This window comes from Pieris napi, chromosome 10 (genome assembly GCF_905475465.1).
Source record: "Pieris napi chromosome 10, ilPieNapi1.2, whole genome shotgun sequence".
Taxonomy (NCBI): Eukaryota; Metazoa; Arthropoda; class Insecta; order Lepidoptera; family Pieridae; genus Pieris; species Pieris napi.
Window position 1 is genome coordinate 10348487 of NC_062243.1, and position 19255 is coordinate 10367741.

A 19255-nucleotide genomic window follows, 5' to 3' on the forward strand; every position below is an offset into this window, starting at 1 on the left:
GAAATGGTCTCGAGATTAATTTTGTATATAAATAATTACGAATGCTTTAATCGTAAAATGTGTCGAAGAAGATATAAAAACATCTTATATTAATAGTTTTTTAATATGGCGGATGGGTACGTGGTTGCAACATAGCTTCTCAAAATGCTGCTAACCTTCAAAACTCCCAGAAATCTTTCCAGGTTCTACCAAATGATTATCGTACCTTGCCGACATTGTTATTTTATGTAGATCATTTATTTAATAATTATTTAATTAGAAATAGGTTATAATGCCTATTTTAAAACTATATTTTTGTAACCTGGGCTCTTATTGTAAAAAATATTATTTAAGTATAAGGTCATGTTCTAGAATCTCGCCTTCATAAAATATTAAATTTCCATATTTAACTAAAATACTTTTTAATTGTTTTTTTGGTTTCTTCATAACTAGAGTTATTGTTTACATTGGATTGATATTAATAATTTTAAGGCATTGTATGTATCAGACCGTGAATAACTTACATATACTATATTTAAGTGTAATAGTATCACGCTATGAACGGGAAAGCAAAGGATAGAGAATGACTACTCTATTCATATTCCATACAATTTTGTGTTATATAATTTGTATCTACTTATTATAGTAAAATAACGTTTAAAAATATTTTTTATTGTCAGTAGTGAAAATATACTATATATATATAGTTCCAAGTTTTATTAAATTAAAGGATTCACGCTAGCCACCATAGCGAGTAGTGCCATACGCACATACATGCCGTATTCTGCCTGTCTGAAGTAAGCAGCTCGAGGATCTGTGTCGAATTTAGGTGAAATTTCATCAATCCGAGGCAAAGGGTGCATCACAACCATGCGACGCTTTGCGCGGGTCATCAATTGCGGAGTAACCACTAGCAGGCCACGTATCTAAAAAATATACCAAACATTATTGTCTTTGAACGTTAAAACTACCTATAATAAAAATATTCATAGACTACAAAGATATAGAATAGAAATAAAGATTTGAAATTACCTTCTCATACTCCTCTTGGCTTTCGAATCTTTCTTGTTGGATCCTGGTCATGTACAATACGTGTGTATCAGCTAGAGTATCTTCCAGTTTCTCATACATTCTTTGAGGAACACCTTTAGACGCTACATAGTCCATTATGTGTTTTGGCATTCCCAATCCAGGGGGACTGACATATTGCAACTGCACTTGGTACAATGTAAGTAGGCGAGCTAGCGAGTGTACAGTCCGGCCATTCTTCAAATCGCCAACCATGGTTATAGTCAGACCATTTACAGTGCCAATTTCTTCTCTTATAGTGAAAATATCTAGCAACGCTTGAGTAGGATGTTCACCTACACCATCTCCAGCGTTAATAACAGGTTTACGACTATGTCTTGAAGCACGCTGCAAGTAAATATATAGCTATAAATATTATATATGATAGTGTGTAGGGTACATACTAAAAAGTAAAGTAAAATTTTTCACTGGGAAAATATCTAGTATAATCTAATATTTGTGAAACTAAGAATAAATTATAGTTTACTTACAGCAACTGCTCCAGGTTCAGGATGCCGGAGAACTACTATGTCAGAGTAACTAGCCATCACGGCAACACTGTCTTCTAAAGTTTCCCCCTTTTTAGCAGACGAGTTTGTGGCGTCAGTATGAATCACTGAACCACCAAGTCTCTGCATAGCTGCAGAAAAACTACAACTGGTTCGAGTGCTGACTTCATAAAATATGGATGCCATCACCTTTCCTCGCAATAAATCATCGAGACATCTACCCTTGCTTACGTTGGTTTTCATATATTGGGCTAAATTGAAAATATCATTCAATGTTTCTTTACTGAACGTATCAACAGTCAAAATACTTTTGCCAAATAAATCGCTACGCTGCCGTTGTGACGATGTAACTTGTGGAGGGTATATAGAAGAACTGTCACATCTCTGTCTTGTAGTGGTTTGAGACGGTAAAGGAGAGGTGCTTCTTAAACCAGTGCTCTCATTGAAATGAACGTTTAATTTATTATCTGTCTTGCCTGGTTCTGACTGATCCAATTCATAGTCACTATATTTACTAATTTCTAGAGAGCTGTGGAAGTCTAAAGCTGAATTTGGTCGGCTGGTTTCTTTTTCAATTTTTTCAATCGGATATACAGGGAACGTTTGTTTTTTTGGTGCTGGCCAATCTCGTACATTTTGTCCAAATCCTGGCGGTACTAAAATTTGTCCCTCTACGTAGGCTATTTCGCCGCGTAAAGTGACTCGATGAATAGAGCCGCAAACATGCATACCCGCAAACGGAGTCCATTTTGATTTTGTGAATTCCATGGCTTCGGGAATCGTCCATTCGTAATCCATATCAATTTCTACGTATGTATTCGGTTGTTCAGGTAAATTAAATATCTTTCGCGGGTTTCTGTGAAATTTATTAATTAGATCTTCCATCGTAAGACGCCCTTCATGGACAGCATTAAGGAGCAGTGGTAGAATGGTTTCTAAGCCAGGAAAACCAGGTGGAGGTTTTTCTGAGTTCTTCTCTTCGACTGAATGTGGAGCATGATCAGTAGCAAAAATGTCAATAATATCCATATTTTTCCACAGTTCTTCCTGATCCTCGGGACTACATAAGACTGGTCTAACCTCAGCACGGCCAAAACCGATTCTGTCCATATCTCTAGTACTTAAAAACAAATGATGTGGACAGACTTCACACGTGACTTTTAAGCCTCGTTCTTTAGCAGCCTTTATAATCATTATTTCTTCCTTTCTTGCTACATGGCAGATATGAATCGGTCGATCTAAAAGGGAAGCCATTAGTATAATAGCTCCTGTTTTTTCCTTCTCTGCATGGGCGCAGATAGGTACTTTTTTGGGCCAATTCTGTAGGTGTTTTTGCCAAACAGTCATATCGTCGAGTTTAAGAGTTGTATAAGTTTCATTAAGATACATTTTTAAAGCTGCTGCCTGTGGTGCTAGTTCTGCTGCGCTGTCTGTGTTGCTGGTAGAGGCCCCAACAAATAATGCATAGTCACAACGTGCGCTCACTCTAGAGAGAGCCGCGACGTAGTCATATGAAGTACGATCAATCACAGGTGGATTTGTATTTGGCATGGCACAAATCATAGTTATACCACCAGCAAGAGCAGATGCTGTACAGGAATCAAAGTCTTCTTTATATGTTGCACCTGGTTCTCTGACATGAACATGAACATCGATAAATCCGGGTAATTTAATAATATTTCTTGATGTCATACAATCTGTGTGGGTTTTCATGAGTGGAACACCGCCGCATCGTAACATTGCCTGGAAGAAATTGATATTACTAAGATGTTTATTTCTAAATGTAAACGCTGTAATTTATGTTCTTTCTCACTAATATAACATTCAGTAAGTAAGGTGACACAAAAGTGGAAATTAAGTAAATACGTCATGTTTGTACTTAACTTAAAGTTAAATAGTTAAAAAGAAAAATATTAAGTCTCACCACCTAAGATTATCCACACAGCTTTTTCCACAAATTACTATAAATCTGTTACCTGTACTAAAAGCTTAGCGCATTTCACATCAGTGACCAAAGGAACAGCGTAGTCAACAGCCAGGCGTCTAGTGCGGTACCCATGAGTTGAGAACGAAGATACACGACGAGCTCCACCGCTCATTGGCAAATTGATGACGAGATCCAGTTGCTTTCTCGCCATAAAGTCTGCTAAGTGCATTAATTCCCCGTCAGATCTTGCATCGTCCAGATCTCCTATATGGTCAAACGTCCATTGTACACTTTCAACCTGAAATTAAAAGAAGGTCATTTTATGAGTAGATGTATCAAATAGTAGGTATTGGATTTGTCAACGGTAAGTGAAAGTACGTCTACTATATTCAAATATGGAAAAACAAAATTATAATGTGGCAATAATTATATAATTAGTTTAATTATATATTTAATTAAATAATCATTTAATAGTATATAATATACTTACATCGATTCCGTGTTCTGTGTAGAAGTCTCCTGTTCCCATGCTAGCATATAGTTTGTATCCCATGCTTTGTAGTACTCGCACACTAGGCAATAGTTCCATTTTATGCTGGAAAAGTATATGTTGATTGTTACCGTATATTTAATAATTAATGAGGTGACAATTTCATAAAAATAATTAATGTTGTATGAAATTAATGATTTACCTTGTAGGTTCCTATAGACAGTAAAATCGCCTTTTTCGGTATCCTAAATCCAGTACTCATAAGTGACTTTAAATAAGCTTCATACCGATTTTCACCAAAGCAAGCTACCTCTCCAGTTGAAGCCATTTCGACTCCCAAGGTCACATCGGCACCAGAGAGTCGTGAAAAAGAAAATTGAGGAACTTTTACTCCCACTTTTCCACAGCCACTCATTACATCTACGGGTTCCACAGGAATACCAAGGATTACTTTTGTGGCCATAGCTACAAAATCATGATCCAGTGTCTTAGAAACAAACGGAAATGATCTTGATACTCGAACGTTACATTCTATCACTTTCAGTTCGTTATCTTTTGCTATAAGTTGCATATTAAATGGCCCCGTGACATCTAAAGTTTCGGCGATTATTCTGGCGATATCTTTTATCTTTTCTAAAGTTTCCTTATTTATGTCTTGTGGAGGCGTTACAAGTGTGGCATCGCCGGAGTGAACACCAGCATTTTCAACGTGTTCTGATACAGCCATACAAAGTAATATTCCATCAGCGGCTACAACATCTACATCAATTTCTTTTGCGTCCAGAATATACTTTGAAATAACCACCGGATAGTCCTTACTGACTTGACTTGCTGATTTAAGATAAGTTTCTAGCTCTTGGTTTGAGAAAGCTACATTCATAGCAGCACCACTTAAAACATAAGAAGGGCGAACCAAACATGGGTAACCCACTTCCTCGCAAAAACTGATAGCCGATTCTAAATTCGTCAGTTCTTTCCATCGTGGTTGCAATATACCTCTGCGATCTAACATTCTAGAAAATTTGAATCTATTCTCAGCATTGTCTACCATATCTGGTGATGTACCTAATATAACCGCTTGTTGTCTATGTAAGTCCATGGCAATATTGTTTGGTAACTGGCCTCCCATACACAAAATGACGCCATCTGGGTGTTCTATATTGTAGATATCCATAACAACTTCAAAGGAAATTTCTTCAAAGTATAATCTGTCACTCATATCGTAATCCGTACTGACTGTTTCTGGATTATAATTTACCATTATTGTTTTCTTACCTTGATTCTTCAATTCTCTTAAACAACCAACGGCACACCAATCAAATTCAACTGAACTTCCAATTCTGTAAACACCAGATCCAAGGACCATAGTAAATTCACCTGGAAATTCTAAGTCGTGTGTACAACCATTGTACGTCATATATAAATAATTAGTGGAAGCCGGCCATTCGGCAGCAACAGTGTCAATCTGCTTTACAAATGGGGTGATCTTGTATTCTTCTCTTAATTTTCGAACAGCAAGTTCTGTACTTTTAACAGCTGCAGCGATTTGCTTATCAGAAAACCCGATTTTCTTCGCTTGTTTAAGTATGTCTGGGGTCATAGATCCATTTATTGCCTCAAGATTACCATAATAATCTATAATATTTTTCATTTTATTTAAAAACCAACGATCTATTTTAGTTAATTCATATAATTTATTTACTGAATATCCCTCTTTTAAGGCTGCAGCTAATATAAACATTCTTTTATCTGTAGGTTCTCTTAAGTCGTTATCGTTTACCTTTTTTATGTAAGGATCAAAACCATTTACATTTTCATCCACCATTCGCAAAGCCTTTTGAAAAGCTTCCTCAAAACTTCTGCCAATAGCCATCACTTCGCCTACACTTTTCATAGAACTTCCGATTTTAGTACTAACCCTATTGAATTTAGCTAAATCCCAACGGGGTATTTTAACTACACAGTAATCCAAACTTGGTTCGAAACAGGCTGTGGTCACACTAGTAACAGAATTTTTGATAACTGGTAGTGGTATACCTAAGGCTAATTTAGCAGCTACGTATGCTAGAGGGTAACCAGTAGCTTTGCTAGCTAATGCAGAACTTCGGGACAATCGTGCATTGACCTCTATGATAAAAAACTCTTCTGAATTGGGGTTTAAGGCATATTGAATATTACATTCACCGACTATACCAAAGTGTCTTATTACCTTAATAGCCGTATTACGTAACATGTAATATTCACGATTAGATAACGTTTGGCTTGGCGCAACAACAATTGATTCGCCTGTGTGAATACCCAATGGATCTACGTTTTCCATATTGCAGACTGTGATACAGTTATCATATGCATCTCTTACGACTTCGTATTCAACTTCTTTCCAGCCTTTTAAAGATTTATCAATAATTAACTGTTCAGAATGTGACAAAGCATGATGAGCTAGTACTCTTAATTCTTCTTCGTTGTTTGCAAATCCTGATCCTAAGCCACCAAGAGAGAAAGCAGAGCGTGACATCACAGGATAGCCGATTTGCAACGCTGCTGCTAAAGCTTCTTCTACAGATGAAACTGCAGCACTTGGTGCCACTTTTTCTCCTATAGCGTTAATTTTTTCAGCGAATATTTTTCGATCTTCTGTGTCAACAATAGATTGTATTGGGGTACCCAGTACATTAACGTTATACTTATCAAATATTTTACTTTTTTCTAATTCAACCCCACAATTAAGAGCCGTTTGACCTCCAAAAGTGAGTAAGACACCGGTTGGACGCTCGGCTTTAATAACTTGTTCAACATATTCGGGAGTAATGGGAAGAAAGTATACTTTATCAGCTAATCCTTTCGATGTTTGAACTGTCGCAATATTAGGGTTGATCAAGACAGTTTGAATCTTTTCTTCCTGCATAGCTTTTACACCTTGCGAACCTGAATAGTCAAATTCTCCAGCTTGTCCTATTGAAAGCCCTCCAGATCCCAAAATTAATACTTTTTTAGGTCTATCTTGCAGTATAGGCGTATATTTTAGTTTCTCTATAATCAATTCATTTACAACAGCTTGCTTTTTGTTTTTGTATATCTTTACTAAATCAATAAATATATCAAAAAGACATTCTAAATCGGTTGGTCCCGCTGTATGTTCGGGATGAAACTGAACGCTGAAGTATGGTAAAGATTTATGAGAAATCCCTTCATTAGTTTTATCGTTCTCATTAGTAAAAAGTATATCCCAGTTCTCTGGTAGTGTCTTAGCATCTACCGCGAAACCGTGGTTCTGTGACGTCATAAAACAGCGGCCTGTTCCATTGTGCGTACAAGGTAGATTGTGTCCACGATTTCCGTATCTGAAATGTGAACAATGAGCTTATTATTTATTTTTTATGATGGGTTAACATAACTAAATAGACTACAAAATATAACTTGTCTTGCAAGCTTGCAATTAAAGGGTGAGCTCAGTGGCGTAACTATACCATCTGGGGCCCGTGGCAATTCTTTTGCACAGTTTAATTTTAATAAACTTCGAAATTTTTTGTACTCAATTACACGTCCCACAAATGGCCATCGGCCTCCTCTCTTAGGCGAGAGGGAATGGTATGTAGACCCCACGCTAGCCCAATGCGTATTGGGGACTTCACATTTAGCCATAGAACATAGTATCTCTGGGGCAGGGGCCCTCTTGGGTCGGGTCCCGTGGCATTTTGCCAGCCCTGCCACCCTATTGTTACGCCACTGGGTGAGCTAAAGAAGTTTAAGCGTCTAAAAATTCTTATGAAGTCCATTAATCACTAAGACTAAAGACCAAATTATATAATAATTATAAAAGATGCCAGAAGATATTTGTAACGCTACCGCCTCAGCGTGTTATTAAGCTTAAATTAAGATATAAATGTTTATTACCGAGTTTTATATGTCTTACAACCCGCTGCAGTAGCCAATAACTGATGACCCAAGCAAATACCGAAGATTGGCTTAACATTTTTTTTGTCCTGCAGTCTCTGCCGCAAATTGTCTACCGTCACCTTGCAAACTTCTGGATCACCGGGTCCATTACTAATGAAAATTCCGTCATATTGTTCTGTATCAAATTTATAATTCCATGGCACTAATATCACCTTTGCGTTTCTTTTTATTAAACATCTAATTTGATTATATTTCAATCCACAATCCACAGCCACTATGGTTATATCTCCTTTCGGATTAAATATCCGAGGCTCCTGAAATAATAATATTAATTAGAGATTTTATAAATTTCTGTGTGAAATGTGGAGTGTTGATAGGATAGGATAAAATAAGGATATGGTAATACTGATTTCTGCCTCTTTTTAGCTAAATAATTTACATGCTGGAATTTAATGCCTTTAAACCCCAAACAATAACTATATAATTGAATCTTTAGTAACTTTATATTGACCAATAGAGACGGTTTTAGTAGAAAAAGTTTAGTTTAAGTAATTTTGTAGATAACTCAATACTACTGAAAAAATATTAGGAAATTATTTTCTTTTTGATGAAACTTCTCCATGAATTTAGGAAAGAAATGAACTTTAAAGTCACAGAGAGGATTGTGACATAACACTTACCTGAATTGAAACTTCTGCAACCAAGTTCCTCGTATTGGGATCAGTCAAAGGTGCCATTACTTTAAAGGGGGGCACACCTTGAACTATTCTACCCAAAGTCACACCTTCTCGAAGTCGGAACGTAAGAGCCCTAGTATCAACTTCGCATAATCCAGGTACACCCTTACTAGCTAGCCATTTGCCTAATGATTTTTTAGCTCGCCAATGACACGCTGCGGTGCTAACTTGGCCAACGATGAGAGCTGCTGCCCATATGCGGGTAGATTCAAAAAATCTGAAATGTAATATTTTTGCTATTATATCAAATGTTAAATATACCTCTGATTCGAATTCGAATAGATACTACTTATCCAGGACTTGACATAATTGATAGTGTGCTGATCAATTTAAAAAAAAATATTGTTAATATCTGATACCTAATCCGCTGTTTTGTTGTAATTTTTATTGTATGTATTTTAATCTTTTATTTTTGGGAATATTCATGTTTACCATAATTGTCATATATTTTAGAAAATATAGGTTGTAACATATACTGTAGATATGCATGTATGATGTGGTGAACTTTAATAAATAAATTAATATATCTTGTCTAAGGTGTTTAGTATTATATATATCTTTTTTTTACGTATGGAAAGATGGATCATGGGCGTGCTCGGTTCCGTTACAATGGAAAGAATTCCAATTTTTGTCATAAAATCTGTTACTGTAGATAATTAAACAAAGGCATCATTGGTTTTACCTAACATTTCATATAGCGTATAAAATTAAAATCCTGTAACGAATGAAAAGGGACACATTCTTGTGTGTGTTTCCCAATGACTATATTTCTTTATAGACGCTAATGGTTGGGAAGCCAATACAATATTTGTTTCGCCGGGATTCAAACAGAGTTAAACAACAACTCCTTTTTTATATTACAATTCGGATACTTAAGAATATTACATATTCTTTGCAAAACATTTGAAAGAAAATATACTATTACTGCATTAAAACGCCTTTATTTAACCTAATTTTATAATTATTTTAAAATGATTATAAAACTGTCTTTCGTACTTTCTAAACATTGGTTATCGACACATTCGTAAATTCTAATGAAGCATATTGAAAACGAAAAATTGAATTTGTAACTAACCTGGGTAAGCCATGTTCATCATAGTCGTCTTCATCAGGCACCCCGTAGTTACCGATGAGGGGATAGGTCAATACTAGCAACTGGGCGTGGTACGACGGGTCCGTTAATGATTCTGGGTATCCCACCATACCAGTTTGAAACACTGGAATGGATTATTGCTACAAATTAGTATAAGAAGCAGTTGGCGTAGTAGCAGTTGAGCTTCTGAATGAGGTCAGAGGTCGTGGATCTTAAGCCCAGAAGGCTAATATTATCCCTGTAACAGACACAGAAACGTCTCTGATATCCGATTTATGATACGGGATTTCTTCACACAAGTAAAATGTTCCTAAATATTAAGATGTTTTTAAAGTTGTTGTCTATACGAATGTTGGTATCAAGCAGAAGCCCATAAATGGTTGTGTATTCATAGTTAAAATGTTGAAGCTTCCATTTTCCAGAATTTGATATAAACCTTTACACAAACGTCATTCGGAGTGTTTTTTAATGAGAGGAGAATACCTTCAATTAAATGCCTATCACATCGCACTGTCGATAAACATAAAGGCGCACATACCTTTGGGTACCTACGTAAATAAAATGTCTATCACATACTTACAGAAAATACATTAGCTGGAGTTTCGGCTGGGTTTTGAGGAAATATTTTACTCAATTTTTATCCTGATGTCTACATGTCCGTACCTACATTACGATACAAAGTCCGTATCTCATAAACACATTTAATCAAAAATCGCCTATAAACATAGGAGAACAGGTTAAAAACCTTGATAAATATTTTAAATTGATTCTGACCTTCACAGAACTATACACGTTTTATCAGATTAAAATATGTAGAACAAAGTTCCTTAAACTCTTATCATAGTTATGATTATTATTCAAAAACGAGGTTTTAGTTTGTATAAATTAAGTTAGATAATAAAAAAATCAGTGGCGCTACAACCTTTTTAGGTTTGGATTTTTTTATCTGTTTCATGATTATTATTATAAAGGTGATCAGCCTCCTGTGACTGACACGCCGTCGACGTTTTCGGTTAAAGACAAGCCGGTTTCCTTCACCGTTCGAGTGAATATGTACTTAGTTTTAGATATAAAACATTTTTATTTAATTTTGATTATATATTAAAATATATGCATATGTTAGAGTTGGGACATTAGATTCATAGAACATCAGTCAACAATAAAAATAATAACTTAGCTTATTTTAACATTTACATCAAACGATATAGAAATATAACGTAAAGATTATTAAAATATCGTTAAACTAGTCGCTATGGTGGTTTTTTCTTTCATGAAATGAACAATTTTACGATTGGACTACGATTTGTTGTGACTACGATGTGTTTTAGAATAATAGTCCAACATTCAGTCACTTGCACTTTAGAATGTTCAAAATAAATTTCTGGGGTATCTCGATTTTAAAAGAGCGGATATCACGTGTTACCAGGAGGTGTAAAAAAATATTCTCATATCTTTACAGGATAGACGCACTCTTTTGTTCTAATGCCTACTACACGACTTCCTTCATGGACGTCAGACGGCCCTGATCTCCTCAAGTTAAGTTTTCTTTTCCTACATGGAGATATCTAATAAATAAGAATAACTTTTCTCGTATCGCCCCCATGTTAAATAGAATTTATTCCCAGTATAATTTATTTTTGAAATTTTTAATAAAAATAACTACTGAAATGATATACAAAATAACTTATTAAGTAATAAGTCACAATTACTCTCTCACACACACACACACATAAACACATACGTCGGTACATGTACACGAATATGTATGTATTTTGTAGAAAGCTTCCTAAATAAAAACAGAATAAGACTTAAAGTAAGATTTTTAACTTACCAACTTCCCCTTCCACAGGTACTTGGGCTCCAAAACTACGACCCTGAAAGACGGATCCATCAGCAAGCACCAGGCTGCATGGCGGCCCCACTTCACAACTCAGCTCATTATTGTCGCACATTTTTCCTGAAATAATACGTAAAATAATTTTTATTTTTATGTTAATACAAATTATTAATAAATAGAATCCGTGGCGAACAATTTGTATAATACTTATTTGTTTTTCACTATGAGGTACCTTGCGGTAGTAGTTGCGGCTTTTTATATCAGTGCTCCTTGGAGATATATACAAAAAGAATTACATAGTAAAATAAATAATGAATATATTGACATGTTTATTTGGATATATCATATAACCTTCGAGAAATAAACACGTAAATATATATTAATTATTTATTTTACTAAATGGCATTTATTTTATTGAAAGATTTTTTTATATGGAGAAATATATAATATCTACAAAGTTACAGCATTTTTTTTCAGGGTTAATGACACGACTTGCTCAAATTACAACTATATTATGCTTTAATACAGGTGACAGTGCAACTTGTATAAGGTTTCATGCAGTTCTAAGAAATTGTAATATTAGTAAATATAAATCATTATTTTATTTCTATTATAACGGTTTTTTTGAGCGAAATAAAATCTTTAATATACACTTATCTACTATCTATTATCAGGGGACTCCTCTATCGTAAGGTTTCTTATGAGTAAGACGTATACACAAGTCTTTATAATGTACTAGTATAATTGATATGGATCTCTGTATCACTGTATCTACTTAGTTCCTATAATGTTATGTTTAGCTGTCTCTATATTCAATATTTGTAACTCAAATAAAGTTGTATTAAACCAACACTCATGCCTGCATCTCTTCCTTATAATATTTCTTATATTAAAGTCAACATACATTTTTGTGTTTGTGCGTATTACCAGTAAAAAAGGTATCACTGCTTTTTATTCTTTTAAATTGTCCTTCGCTGTTACATTGACATCGTGCGTTCGACGTACAACAAGTATTTTTTCTATATGCGCAATTGAACTTGATAATGCAAATCAAAAATTTAGTGACACTAAATTAAGTTTAAAGAATGATACAAATGTATGTCTACCTCGGGACATATTAGTGTTTTTCGACTAGAAGGAATCAGTAAGTAAACTCGAATACAATATAGCTTTATCGTTGTGCGGTTTTATAATTTTATTTTATACAACATAGGACAGGAAAAAAAAATTGACTTCTATAATAACTCTTATACTTAAATAATAACTTATGTGCAATTGTTTGTGGGAATTGTAGAATCTATAAATATTTAATATCTCAAGAATCAGTTAAGTTGACGTGTAAGGTATATTCATGTTTGAATTACACATACAAGGGTCTTCCTTACTTATTAAGGTTATTTACTTATTGAGTCTACTAGTAATAAATTATAAAAGTTATAAAGAATGTGTAGAAAAATATGTAACATATTTTTATTTGCTAATATGTATACGTAGTGCCTCTGAATGTTCAAACGAAGATGTAACCATTTGAGAACCAATCTGTTAAAATATTTATTCATGTAGTAAAAATACCGTTTGTAACGGGTCTAGTTTTAGGTAAGGTCGCGAGGACAGTCGTAGACAAAACTAGTCTTAAATTTAATATTGCTTATTGTAAAAATATTTTTTTTAATTTTGAGTATCAAAAGAAAATAAAATTTTGGACATTTTAACAATCCTGCATCCTAAATTTTCGTGCGTCTATTTTGCAGCTTAATAATAATTTATTTAAAGTCTGTCCATCAATTCGCAGCACAAACATGAAGTTATAGATACAATATAATATCAAGGTGATTTAATTACTATAACCAATATTAAAATATCAATATATTTTTGACGAAAATTAAAACAAATTTAAAAAGTTTGGTCGCCATGGCGGTGTACCATTAACGCTGGCAGCATTTCTTCGCTGTATTGTGATACTTATTCATTGAGCATGGAAAGCATCAGCTCTGGTACTATCCACCAGGAAGCTAACTAAAATAACTATCGTTAACTTAAATCTTTAATTAGCGCCTTTGCAGTTGAACCCCACGGCCCAAGAGTAAATAGTTATTTGTATAATATATACTATTTTAGAATTATATGTATGTTAACATGTAATAAGATCCGCGTCACCAACTACTGTGGTACCACAAAACTTTATTATTATTAATACTATATTCGTAGTATGAATTAGGGAAAGTTGATAATAACTAAAACAGAAGTTCTTATAGTAAAATGCATAATAACATTGTCAATACTTAATACCAAATAAGGAAGGAAATAGCAGAAGTGTATTTCTTTAATGAAATACCATAATCAATTTTGACGTACTAAAAAAAAGTATATAAGTTGCTAATATAGTGGCGATCTCTGAAAATTTGGACTAAATAAAAAAGTTGCAAAAACCTAGTCGTTAACCTAGAAGTTATCTTGAAATAACTTTGGTTTTAACATATGATCATAAGGTAAAATGTTGCATGGAATTTTTACACTGAAGAACTTGAAGGTGTTTCTTTTCAGTAGATACATAATAAATTAATAATACAAGCGATATACATGCATGAAAATAAAGAAAACGTGTATTAAAATTGAATTCAATTGTTTTTAAATATGTATTGATACTTAAAGATTATAGTTAACCCACAACTAACCAAGCACACCGCGTGTCAATGGTCACATATTGAAAAATTATGATCACTTGTCATATAATACGAATATAAAGGCCGTTTAAAGAGCAATCGAGTTATGTACTCACTTTTTAGGTTTAAAATGCCGGCCACGTGGTTTTTATGGACCACGAAAAACGGTCCGGCGCTGTCGGTGTCCCCACAACGACAGACCGCGTTCAGCGCTCGTTCAGTGTTCCACTTCCTCCAAGTTACGATAACATAACACGTCACAAAACCAACCAGTTAGGATGTAGACCATCCCGCTTTGATGTACACTATTTAGATATAGCCGTCTCCCTCTGCCACGGCTAAGGTCAATGATGTGAATACTATTGTTCGTAGTTCCGAGGGTTTTAAATACGTCTTAAGTCTGCCGCATCTTTTTCACTACATTTGAATGATTGACTAAAAGTTAGGGCATTCTTCAATCGGGACAATGATCCTTATAAACAATTAACATCCGATAAATGATATAGTATTTGTTTAATATTTCAAAAAGTGAATTAAATTAATTATAATTTTTGGTAATAGGAAGTATTTACATACTAATTAGCGGTATTAAGCGGTAATTATAAATCGTTTTGTTTGTTTTTTAGGGTGATCGATTGTGACAAACTAAGCATTAATAATACTTATTATTTAAGCCTCGCGAATGCCATGGAAATATAGTGTGGAATCCAAATGGAATGGAATTCCAGACGCTATTCTTGTTAATACCAAAGGCCAAAGCCATAGTACCAAATACAAACTCAAATTGTACGAAATATAATCCTATTTACTGAGTAATTACAAAAATACTAAAGGCGTAATTTTACGGTTATTTAAAGGCTCTAATTACTATAGTTATAGCCCAGATAGATTGATTTATGTCTTTTTCTACTTACACGCTTAAAGCGAAAGTGTTCAAATGTTTCATTAGCATAAGTAGGTACATGTTTTTTTGCTATGAAACAATCACTGACAGTTGGCATACCTTTCTCGTACATACTCATCTATTTCACAGTCCACTAAAAAGTGTCTTTATCAATGAATTTTATAACACGATATCGCGTAAACTAATTAAATCAAATATATAAAGTTCTCGTGTCACAGTTTTCGTTGCCATACTCCTCCGAAACGGCTTGACCGATTCTCATGAAATTTTGTGTGCATATTGGGTATGTCTGAGAATCGGACAACATCTATTTTTCATCCCCCTAAATGTCAAGGGTAGTCCACCCCTAAATGATATTTTTTTTTTAATTTTTAGATAAATTTTTATTTGTTTATGATACAGCACACATTTCAGGCATAGCATTAAAAAATACATACAACCCCTAATTTTCACCCCGTTTCACATTTTATTTTTTTGTGGAAGTGGAAGGGAAACATAAATAATAAGTAAAAAAAAAAGGGTGCGTGTACTTATGTAAGCGCGTAAGAAGTTATACTTCTTTGGCATTATTAAAAATAGTTTTTGATTGCATGCAAATAATTAATTACAATTAAATAATCAAAGACTGGAAAAGGAGTCATTATAGTCAATTAAATTCAGTTTACATTTGAAAAATTAAATAAATAATTATTTATTATTATTCTCTTACATTAAGTGTAACATAAATTCTATTTAGTTAAAAGTATATATTATTATATATTTAGAACATCTCTACCAAACACTAAGATGTATGTTGTAGCTTTGGCAGTATTGCACAATATAAAATTAATAAATTTCTTTGAAAAAATAATCAAGACTCCTTTATTTGTTTAAAAGGTAAATGACAAATGTCATTATGGTCATTCAAAATTCTTGGCATACGAACTTCACGCATATTCTATTTCTTTTTACTTGTAGATTGTCTTATTCCTATCTCGCTCGCGCACGCTATAATCACACTCCCAATTTTGTGTCACAGGTGCGCGCGCATCGTAAAATTTCACTCTCATAAATTTTTCATAACGCGCCTAAAGAAGTATAACTTCAAAAAATACTAAAAACGACAATTAAATGTTCCAATAAAATCTGTTCCTATGTTTTTTTAGAAATAAAGAAGTGCCGCTTGGTTGTCTATTATTTTTTTAATTTGTTGGATATTATATCCTTCAGAAATGTGTGTTTCATGGCTGTAGTTCGAGGTTGTGTTTGGTCTGTTTTAACAATGTTGTATTACGTTTTGACACAAATATACGTAGGAAGCATTACATTACCGTTACACTTGACTCCAAATTACACGTTTAATTGTATACCTACTTATACGTATATTAAAGGCTTTTTTAGACTAAACAGGTCAGAGACATCGGATAGTATCTCCCATATTAACGCGAACTCTACCTACATTTAAAACGCTTTTTTCTTGAAGGTCAAAGACGGTCAAAAATCAAGATATGGCGACCTAGATTCGCATCTAAAATCACGAATGTTTCTAAGATATTATTATAATATGTATCTTAGGTTTATATACGTTTTAATTTTATTTTTAACTGAACTGGGAACAGTTTGTGGTCGTTATACTTTTCGTAACACAATCGTGATAATATTTTATTAATAATTTCATTTTTCAAAACATTAAGGTTGAGAAACTTAATTTAAACTATTAGGTGGTAATTATATAATTTACTACAAGCGTACCTTTGTGCTTATTTAAAAAACAACTCATTAATTATGACATTTATTGAGTACACATAAAAACAAGTATTCTAAGTCAGAAACTTTATTATTATGGAAGTGAAAGGAAACAAAATTTTGCTCATTACTAAAGGTAAAAATAATAACTAAAGGTATAAATGATACAAGACTTTTAGCGAACTATGACTACTATGTCACAAATGTATTAGATTTGGACATACGTATATATATATATAGTTATATCAATCCGTCAATTGTTGATCATGCGTGCTATATCGCGAGCACTTTGTTGATCCGAAAACCTATGTTGATCCGGGTGGTTTTTGTTGATCCAATGTAATATTTTTCATACAAATGTGGTTCCGACCGGATCAACGATTTACTCCGTTGAAGTTTAGGAAACGCAACCGAAATGTTGATCCAATATACAAATCCACTCCGATAGTTGTTGATCCGATTCAAATGGGCCAATCAGAAGTCAGCAAGTCCTCCTACTGGACTTACCTAAGGTATTTGGATGGTTTAATTCCTATAATTTATTGCAAGACCACCTAATCAGTAACTTTTCTTTATTTATTCAGTTTTTATGTTTATAGGTATGATATATATTTATGGTAAGGAAATTTATGACGACACGCGCTTGTCGCTTACCCGATGTTAAGCTTCGTGGCTAGCTTCATGCATGCCAGCAGCTTTATGTCATACAGAGTATGTGATATTGTATTGCACTCAGTAACCCTGAGATATAAGATCTAGAGTCTCGAAGCCCTGTTATTACTCCGCAAATAATGCCCTTCATCCCGGGACACCGTAGCGTTGTTTAGCTACCGCTTGGCCGTTGATTAACTGACAAAGGTCTGGCCTTTCCTCAGACTGGCCTTCGCAACAGTCCTACCAATACTCGATATAGTCTTATATAACTTGACGTATCACACAGAATCTTCATTAAAATATATTTACTTTTTTTTTATAAATATTGTTAACATACGTGTTAAGTTGCATCCAAGTCCTATTTTGAAGAATAGGTTCTTTATTTAAAACTTCCATACATTTGTTTTTGCCTGGATTTATCTTTTTATTTATGTATGATTGGAAATATTTTTTGACTAATTGTATCTCTTCATCCGACCACTTTCTATGACTGTTTTTTTTCGTTTCTGAATTGGATTATCACTATCACTATCGCTTAAACTTGGGCATTTTATTTTTGTCTTTCTGTTATTTGGTTTAATATTGATATTTTTATTTTTAGAATCTTTATGATATATATTATTTTCTTTGGCTCGTCTAGTTTTACTTCGTTTCTGAATCTGTTTATCATCATCAACATCGCTTTCACTTGTACTACTTGACCATTTTCTTTTCGTGTTGCTTCTGTTTGGCTTAATTTTGGGGTCTTTATTTTTAGGATCTTGGTTGTAATGATTGTCTTGTTTTTTATCGTTTACTTCATTATAGTCTCCAATTTCTATATCGTCCATGTTCTTATTGACTGTAGTTTCTGGTGTTTCGATAGATATTTTGGGGTTTGTAAGTAAGATGTTAGATTGGTCGCTTTCTATTGCCGAATTTTTTGAAGATGGCGTCTCTTCCTCAAAGTTTTTAGTTTCTTGGTATGATTGAGACCTAATCGTTTCTATTATGTTACTCTTCTTCTCCATTAATGTATTTTCATATTCTAAGAGTTGAGATCCTACAACAGCTTTTTGGAGTACCTGCATAGGCAATCTATAATTTTGTGCATGAACTGATATATTATGCCCTAGAAATCCTGCCAATTGCTCAGTATAATGATCATTTTGTTTAGAATGAATTTGGGACATTGTAGCAATATGATGTCTCATTCCGGTTGATGTAATCATCTCGGGGCGTTTCAAATTACACTGTTTTTTTATCATATCTAAACACTTACCGCCCTCAAAAGGTTCTTGTGTACCAGGTCTTGGAAATAAATATTGGTTGGAGCTTGGCATTTTTAAATCTTCACGGCAAGCTATTTTTAAATCTATGTTTTCTCGCATTATTTTTGTTAGTTTAGTTAGTTTGACCATGCCCGTTTTTGTTCATTAAAGCCACACATTTCTTTTATGGCACTTACAAATGTTTCATTGTTTTCAGGATCAATTGCGTTAGTGAGATTTTCAATAGTTGTGTCTTTTTTCCGCAATAAAATTAAAAGAGTAGCTAAATCTCTCATTTTGGAGAAAATCGCTTTACGACTTCGTCGTTCTTTTTTCTTTTTCAAGAGACGAGCACCGTATGCTATGATTAATAGATCATTTTTAACTACTAATGAAATTTCATCAGAACGAAGATGCGACAGTATTTTTTTCTTTTAGCTCAATCGAAGCGTTCGCCGTATTGGGAACGATTGTTAAGCTGTGATTAAACAATGCTTTTCTTTTAAGTGACGGAAGAACATG

The 19255-nt window shown here is 33.8% G+C and overlaps 1 protein-coding gene across 1 annotated transcript; it reads right to left on the reverse strand.

The window, feature by feature from the left end:
- Positions 1 to 635: 635 nt before the first annotated feature.
- Positions 636 to 14447, reverse strand: LOC125053048 (CAD protein). Its single transcript, XM_047654226.1, has 11 exons — positions 14317 to 14447; positions 11532 to 11657; positions 9683 to 9824; positions 8551 to 8824; positions 7868 to 8184; positions 4176 to 7314; positions 3974 to 4078; positions 3533 to 3781; positions 1539 to 3299; positions 1012 to 1395; positions 636 to 905 (listed from the first exon to the last, which is right to left on the reverse strand). Exons 2-11 carry the CDS (start codon positions 11650 to 11652, stop codon positions 699 to 701), a joined length of 6699 nt encoding a protein of 2232 aa, XP_047510182.1. The 5' UTR covers positions 11653 to 11657; positions 14317 to 14447; the 3' UTR covers positions 636 to 698.
- Between the last annotated feature and the right edge of the window lie 4808 nt (positions 14448 to 19255).